At 48.8% G+C, this 8,627-nt stretch overlaps 1 protein-coding gene across 23 annotated transcripts in view; it reads right to left on the bottom strand.

The window, feature by feature from the left end:
* The window catches only part of Tacc2 (transforming acidic coiled-coil containing protein 2), a 220,974-nt gene that overhangs the window by 71,572 nt on the left and 140,775 nt on the right, over positions 1 to 8,627 (bottom strand). For 2 of the 23 annotated variants that reach the window (XM_031388548.1, XM_031388550.1), the window contains exon 1: positions 726 to 1,233. The exons of 18 other annotated variants lie outside the window; for them this stretch is intronic. In XM_031388548.1, the coding sequence (XP_031244408.1) occupies positions 726 to 793 (68 nt within the window). In that variant the 5' untranslated portion in view covers positions 794 to 1,233. Of the gene's footprint in view, positions 1 to 725; positions 1,234 to 8,627 lie in introns of those variants that run through there. 3 more of the 23 variants (XM_031388549.1, XM_031388551.1, XM_031388552.1) reach the window with 2 other exon arrangements.

The following is an 8,627-nucleotide window of genomic DNA, read 5'->3' as shown; positions in this document are numbered from 1 at the left end:
CCCCCCCCCCCCCCAACAAGACTAGGTTTGTAATGGAGACTACCATAACAGAAACAGCAACTGTAACAAACACTCCTCGGGAATAAAAAGCTACTTCGGAGAACATTAGCCCTGTGGTTTGGAGAAAAGATCGGATTCCTGGATCAATGCATAGTCAGACTCTACCTCAACCAATGACAAGGCTGTTTGGCTGTCTTTACTAATAATAGCAGGAGGCCTCAACCTCAGTGTTGAGAGAGAGTAGCCCGGTGATGCCTGGACTGGCCAGGCTGCACACGCACTCTGAGCTCCATGCCATCCATCTGTCCTGCTGTGCCAGTAGCTAACCCAGCACTGTTTCCAGCATGCACAATACTCCCCCTAGGAGGAGGCCTTCTCTCCTTGATGCCTCCAGTTCCCTAGCAGGAAATACCAGTGGGGGCGGGGGTGCTGAGGAAAAAAAGATGCTGATAGCGCAGAAGCCCCCACCATGCACCCTGCTGCTGAATAACCAAAACCGAATTCTAGAGGGCTATTTCTGCTCCAGGGGTATCCTGGGGCTGCAAGAAACTCAGTCCAGCTAAAACACAAAACACTAACAAGCAGCAGCCACCAGGTAAAGCTTTGCAAGGCTTCCCAGGCCAGCCTAGGCTTCACGCTGCACCACATGGGGGAGAGAAGCACTAACAAAGCCGGGCAGCATCTCCTCCCCGCGGGGGCTACAGGAGACAGAACACTGCACTTACATGGCCTCAGAAACCTCCAGGTTCAGGTCACTGGCTGGGGCTGGCTGCAGGGACTGCGACCCTCCCATCCTCGCTGAGCCCTGGCGTGCAGGCTAGCCACGAGCAGGGCCAGCGTCCTGGTGCGGTTCCTCCAGCCCGGGGCGGGCCGGCCGGCGGCCGGGGCTGCTGCACTGCAGATGGGAGCAGCTGCTGGCATCCGTGGTGGTGGCGGCGACTGGGAGAAGCGGCTCGAGGCCGGAGCCGGCCCGGGGGGGGCGAGCACCAAGGCAGTGTGCGCGTGCAAGTGCAGCTGGCGGGTGCGCGCCTAGGTGTGTGCGTGAGCGTGGCCGATACGCGTGGAGCTGCCCGAGAGGAGGCAGTGTGATCGCAAGCACTGGCGAGGTTGGAAAGGATCTTCCCTTAAAGCCCCCGGTTCAGCCAGTGTGTTGGGACTTGATGATGTCACCACCACCAAGCGCCTGACGCCTGCATCTTCACAAAGCTCCAACGTCCTCCGGAAACTGCTGGGGGGAGGGGGGAGGGCGAAGACCCTCCCCTCTGCTCACACATTAAGCCGCAGCATCCCAGCTTAGCCCAGACTGCCAGCTAGTGCACTGTGTCTTTTGAGATGTAAATGTACTACTCATTGGTACTTGAGGCCCCCCACCTCCAGAGGGCGGGGCAAGGTGGTCTAGCAATTGACAAAGTTGAGAACAGGCCCCAGCTCTCTCACTCCCCCAGACTGTAGGAGGGCTGCAGAACCAGTAAAACAGGCTGCAGTGGAAATTGAGGACTGCACACCTGAACTTTCTTCAGACAGGCTGGGGAAGGACTAAAATCTGTCCCAGGGGCAGCGACCTGGCACGGTTCCTAGGCTTCCAGCCCACCAAGGCCAGACCTCCAAGTATGCCTTCCTAGTTTAACAACTCTGCAGAGGTTGGGGCCAGCTGGAGAGAAAGAGGCATAGGGCCACCTTCAGGGGCTGGGGCTGGCTGATCTTTGACCACCAGAAGAATTTTCTACAAAGACAAGCCCTATGCTATGCAAGCTGTGCTCCTGAGTCAGGCCTCTCATATATCAAGAATGTACAGGGGAAAAAAAAAATCCCCGATCCTAAACATAGGCAGGCTCGGTTAGATGCGGGGAACACCCAGTGCCAGACCCCATTTCCCTGTTGGGGAGCAGCTTGGAAAGTCTCTACAGTTGAGTTCTGGGCCTCCTCACTAGAGGCTACTTGAAAAGCATTCTATCTCCCTGTATGTGCCTACCACCCTCACCCCAAACCACCACCTTGCATTCAATGCAATGGCTTTCTGAGCCCTGAACACTTACAACTGGACTCAAACACAACTGCTTACAGGAAAGTGGAAAGACTCTTTTCTACAATTTCTCAACAAGAAAGGCAGCTAGCTCATAAGAAGTATGTACATTATGGTCCAAAAAATAATAAGATGAAGTAAAACTGACCGGTGCGTACAATAAAACAAAATAAAGCTACTCAGCACATCTTAAGATTCCCTCCGACATATGGACTGCCTTCTACAAGTGTGGCTAAGGATGCCTGCATAGGCCTCACATCTAGAATGGCTACTGGCCTACAAGCTGCAGAGCTTGAGGGCCAGCTGACTTTCCTGGGCTCATATTTCTTCTCTGTGTCAAAACACTACACCATCAAAATTGCTCCCCAGGAATCAGTGACACGAAATCTCCAGGACACACTGAGTTTTCTTTCTGTGTTTAAATGAAAACTGCAAACAAATGATGGATGATGCCAGTCGTGTGGGGAAGGTAACCTTCATCAGGGAAGCACCTCTAGGGGAGGCCATCCCTCACAGTCAACACTATGGTCACCTGGTGGCAAGAATCCTGCAACTTATTTATCCAATCATAGGGAGGGGGAGGGGTTCTTTATTTAAAACAAAACCAAAAACAGATCTTTTAGTTCTGTCTGTTTATGATGAAAACATATTCATCAATGTTAATATATAATCTTCCAAGGAAAGGGGGCTCTTTCCCCAGGTATGTAGTGTACAGATTTCAGTTAGGTTACACACTATGAAAAAATGGGGGAAATGAGAAGGAAGGTCCCAGTTCCAGCCTGAACTAACCCCATTTTGTCCCTCACTGGTTCTATTTGCCGCTTTAACTTTCTGCCTCTAGAATCTTCTCCAATGGCTCTGGACCGACAGATAAACATCTTTATGACAAAAGACCAAAAGAGAGGACCTCCAAGCACTTGGGGTGAGGCTTGAAGGCATACCCCCCCCCCAAAGAAGACAGTCCATGATGGTGAGGCTTCATAAGGAACGGAGGTGGAGGGGTTGCTTCATGGGACCTGGACTGTCCCCCCTCAAGGGATAACAATGACAGTAACAAGTTCAAAGCCCCAGGCAGAAGCAGAACTGAGACAAAGGCCTCCTGGCCTGACCAGGGTCCCAGGCTCACTCAGTGAAGCAAACCCAGCTCTCTTCTTCCCATTCCCCATCCCCTTTTTCCTCCTTATAAAATATCAGAGTTCCTGCCAGCCCATTGAAGACTTGGAGTCACCGAATCCTTTATCTGCTTTTCCCAACACAGCCACATTCATTAACTCTGTCCTTCACCACACCTTATCTCCGATTGGTGTGCTGGTACTCCCAGAACTGGGGTGACAGGGTCACAACCAGAACCTGTTGGGGTTGGTTTACGCATGGCAGGCAGGGTCATGGGGCTGTCAGAAAGTCTTTACCCTTGTAAGTAGGAGGTTTCTGCCAAAAGTGAACGCTTTGAAATGATACCAGAGTTCATATCCTGATTCTCCCATCATCGGCTATATGCCCTTGAAACAAATGCCTAAGCACACAGTATGTAAGTACTAGCTGACACAGAAAAATGGGCATGGTGCTCTAGAGGAGTATTGAGAAATGAAGCTAAGTACTCTTGGAACTAGGTTCTCCTTTCTAAGAACCATGCTAACCTGAGTAGAATACTGTTAAAATAATACAGTCATCAAGTGCTTATATTTAGAATCCCAACAACAGCACAGTCACAGTATAGTGACATATTATGTAGTGGATAACATCACTGATATTAAAATTGTGCCCCCAAATCATGGTAGAAACAGAGAGCCCTGGGCACCTTTAAAGTTGATGACAACTGAACTTTCACTGTGATTCCCTATTGAAGAACCACTCAGGCCCTTAATTAATACTTTCTGATGCTGACCACGCCTGCAAGTTGGTTATTTGGTAACTACCCCACAGAAATTGCAAAGGTGAAGAAAGTGGGGGAGGGAAAGGATTGTGCAATGGCCTCCAAGTGCCTCTTGAAATTCCTATGGGAGTCCTAATCCTTAGAGTTCTTAGTCCTTTCTTATGGCAAGGCCACACAGGTAGTGGCTCTAAACACTCTGCTTTCCTCACATGCTGGCTCCTCCTCCCATCCATCCCACCCTCCCTCCTGGGCCAGTCTCCACCCTGGCCTCCCTCTCTAGGAACACATCAATGGTTCCCATCACTTTCAAACACATCCCTGATAAGACCCTGGCGGCAAACAGTTCTACGGGTCTTTAAGCCCCGTACACATACACAGTCTGGGTTCCTGAGGGTAGGCCAAGCCCACATGGGTAGGCTCCACTGTCAACTATCCCGAGAGAGAGTCTAGAGCAACAGATGAACCAGGAAATGCCTCTATCATTTCCAAAACAATTAGTAATCTACTGTATATTAATGCCCTCTAATGTTTCAGGCCTGGTCCATGCACGGTGAGTAACCAGCAGCAAGCCTGACAAAGCCCCATAGCCACAGGATGAGCCATACAATCTAGGCCCCACAGCCCACAGGGGAACAAAGGTCTGGGACCCTGTTAAGGGCCAGGGAGATGGCTTGCTGGTCCTCCTACTCGTGCAGAAGACTGGGGTTTGGTAACCTCAGTTCCAGAGGCATCTGGTGCTCGATTCTGGTCGCTTTGGGCTCTTGCATACATGTGGTACACATAGACTCATGCAGACTCACACACATACATACATATAAATAAATAAATTGTACACATAGGCACACACACACACAATTTTGTTTGTTTGAAAGACAAGAGTTTCTCTGTATGGCCCTGGCTGTCCTAAAACTTGCTTTGTAGACCAAGCTGGCCTCAACTCAGAGATCTGCCTGCCTCTACCTCCCAAGTGCTGGGCTTAAAGATATGCAGCAAGATACCAAAGTAGTCTTTTTTTTTTTTTAAGATTTATACATTTATAATGTGTACAGCATTCTGCCTGCATGTATGCCTGCAGGCCAGAAGAGGATACCAGATCTCATTATAGATAATTATGAACCACCATATGGTTGCTGGGAATTGAACTCAGGACCTCTAGAACAACAGACAGTGCTCTAAACCTCTGAGCCATTTCTCCAGGCCCCAGTAGTAGTTTTGTAAAATGATGATAGCTAAACCAGACACAGGAGCTTGTGCCAATCCTCAGGGCACTCGGGTGTGGTGATGGTGTGAAAATCGGGCGTTCAAGATTATGCTCACCTACACATCAAATTCAAGAGCCAGCCTAGACTACATGAGATCCCATCTCTAACATTTTTAAAAAAGAATGTCTGACCTGCACGTGCCTCTGACACTCCAAGAAACAAACCTAAATTCCCTGTCTTGGTTTCAGGGAAGATGATTGCTGCCATAAAAGCATCCCTCATCAGGCAATGCTGTGGACCCCTGAGCTGCTAATTACCCAAGCAATGTGGGAAAGGAAAGTAGGTCAGACCAGAGAACAGCTCAGGGGAGAGCGCTAAGGATGTAAATACAGCTAAAGAGCGAGCAGGCTGGGCAAGGTTCTGTTCCTTTTAGCCTAACCTGCCCCACCCACCATACTGTGGTAGGCAGTGAGGAGGCTGGGTTGACCCACGAGGCCCTTCATGCAGGCTGTCATTCCATGGCACTACGGCTGCCCATTCACAGCTGAACTGTAATCCCACATGTCCAACTCCACAACCCAGCATGGTGCCCTACACTGCTGTGGTGCCACACACTTTTTTGGTGCCTGTACACCGTTCCTGGCAGACTCACCAGCTTGCCTAACACTGTAAGAGGGGGGAAGCTGTACAGCCCATCGTCATGTGAGCAGGAGCCCAGCAGGGCAATGAGGCAACAGGGACATCCGACTGTGGTCAGGAATGGCTCACTGCTGGACTCTCTCCACACAGAAGTTACAGAACTGGGCTCCTTGCTCCTGGACCTGGAGAGACACACTCTCCTGTCACCCAGCCCCACTCAAGTCCAAAAAGGTGTCTGCTACCTTAAAGGCAAAGTCCTCAGTCTACCATCATCTGGCTTTGGTCTGTCACTTGCCCCTTCCTGGGTTAGAGAAAGGGAAAGGGGGTTTCCGTGTGACCTTTTTTGGCAAGGAGACACATCAAGGCTGATCCCAGGCACATCCTGGGGGTGGGAGGTATCTGTCCCACAGCAGCCTGAAGACTTCACTTTGTCTGTTTGTGCACTACCAAGTGTCTTTACAACTCGGCACATGAGTCACAGGTTACCTATGTGTCTATCAGGTACCTCTGCTGTCTCACAATGCGTGGCACCCTTGCACACCACAGCGCCCTACACCAGATGCCGCAGGAAACCCTAGGGTCATGGGCGTCTTCAGCCTCACCATGACTAGAGAGAGGAACGATAGTCTTTGAGTCTCTTACACCAGGGCCGCAGGTATTATACTCATCTTTTATGTATCAGCTCACCCAGGGAATGTGGCTAGCTATTTGAGGCTGAATACAAGCTTCGGTGAGTCTTCAGTTTTTCCAGAAGGCTCTCTCCCCGTTTTTTGTCTTGGTGTGTGTATATGTGTACATTTGTGTATGTGTCTGTGTGTGTGAGCATGCACATGTGTGTGTGTATATGTGTGCACATGCATACGTGTGCACATGTGTTTGTGTATGTGTGTACACTGCTGGAGATGGCACCTGAGTCCTTATACTTTCTAGGCAAGCACTCTACAACTTGTCTAGATCCTCAATCCCTCCTGAGGTTTCTCTTGCTATCTCCTTGAGAAGGAGATTATCATGTCTCCCCCTTCACTCTTGTTCTCTAATTCCACGTGAGACCCTTCACGTTTCATGTCAGACTACTCTTCCTGGGAAAAACATCCCTTTGCTGCAGTTATGGCAGAGGCTTGGGGGTGAGGTCTCACTCAGAGAGAAACTAGAACATGCTAACAATTCCGTGCTGAGAGCTGAGATTCATTCTTATTTTAACATAAAGAAGCCAGGCTAGCTATAGGGCAGGAGAATGGACAAGAAGGAAAACAGAAGAGAAGGATAGAAATTGGTAATCATGGAAAATCACAGGGCTATTCAACAAGTTAAATGGGTATTGAAGAGTCACTCCCATGTAAAGAAATCAGTAATGCAAATGCCACAGAAAATTAAACACCCCCAAACTCGCCTTTAAATAAATCAACTCTACTCTTCTGAGAAGGTAACAATAGGTAACATTCTTGAGTGAACTGTTGAAAAAAAATCTATCCTCCCTGATGTTGACAAGCATCTAAACTTTCCATCCAAGCAAAAGGAAACATGGCAGAAAAGGAGTGGACACTGGGGGAGGGGAGGAGGCTGGCTCTGAAGCACTGACCTAAGCCCTTGGAGGTGGCTACACTCCAAGGAATGGTTCTAAGTACCCAACAGGCAAAGGAAAAGAGTAATCAGTTATACCACTCATAAGAATCTAGTAGACTAGAGTTAGAGACTGGGAATGTTGGCAGAGTGACTGCATAGCACACCGAAGCTCTGGGTTTACTCTCTAGCACGGATTATGGCATATACCTATAATCCTAGCACACTGGACAGTCAGGCAAGAGGATCAGAAGTTCAAAGTCATCTCCAGCCACATACATAGCAAGCTCCAGGCAACCCCAGGCCAGTTGAAATCTTTTCTTAAAAACAAGCCTTTTTTTTTTTCCCCTTTTCTTTTCTTTAAGTTTTTAAAAAGGGCTAGGGAGGGCTGGAGAGATAGCTCAGTGGTTAAGAGCACTGACTACTCTTCCAGAGGTCCTGAGTTCAATTCCCAGCAACCACATGGTGGCTCACAACCATCTGTAATGGAATCTGATGCCCTCTTCTGGTGTGTCTGAAGACAGTTACAGTGTACTCATATAAATAAAATAAATTTTTTAAAAAAGGGGGGAGGGCTAGGGAGATGTCTCAGTGGATAAAACACTTGGCACACAAGTGTAATGACTGGACTTCAGATCTGCAGAACCCATGTAAACTCTGGGTAAAGCCTACCTATGATCCCAGCACATTGAAGGCAGAGACTGGCAATTCCCAGAGCAACTGGCCAGACTAGCCAAAACGGCGAGCTCCTAGTTCAACAAGAGACTCGGTCCCAACATATAGTGTACAGAGTATCTAGGAAAGACACTCAAGGTTAGCTTCCAACCCACTCCCAAGGCTAGGTACATGTGTACCTACACACATGTGAACACACACATACACGCCTTTAATCCCAGCACTCGGAAGGCAGAGGCAGGTGGATTTCTGAGTTCAAGGCCAGTCTGGTCTACAGAGTGAGTTCCAGGACAGCCAGGGCTACACAGAGAAACCCTGTCTCGAAGAAAAAAAAAAGAAGAAGTAACAAGAACAAGAATCACTCTGTGGATGAACACCTTTTTTTGCTATCGACATTGTACTCTCTCCTAAGTCCTCTGCCAGGGAACTGGATGTATACAGTGGAACATGACTTCTACACTATCCTACCACCAGCCCAGTATTTAGCAGGCACACCAGGAGCTACTGAGCTGCCCCCTGCAAACCATTTCCTAGGGAGGTAAACAGAAGTCTTTTAGATACTTAGAACATTGATGAATTGGCCAGATATTTAAAAAACAATCTAAGCACAATGAATCCCTTAGACTGGGTTCAGTACATAATCTTGCTTGCTGTT

This window comes from Mastomys coucha, unplaced genomic scaffold, assembly GCF_008632895.1.
Source record: "Mastomys coucha isolate ucsf_1 unplaced genomic scaffold, UCSF_Mcou_1 pScaffold21, whole genome shotgun sequence".
Lineage (NCBI taxonomy): Eukaryota > Metazoa > Chordata > Mammalia > Rodentia > Muridae > Mastomys > Mastomys coucha.
Note: the sequence above shows the minus strand (reverse complement) of the source record. Positions and strands in the feature narration are given on the sequence as shown.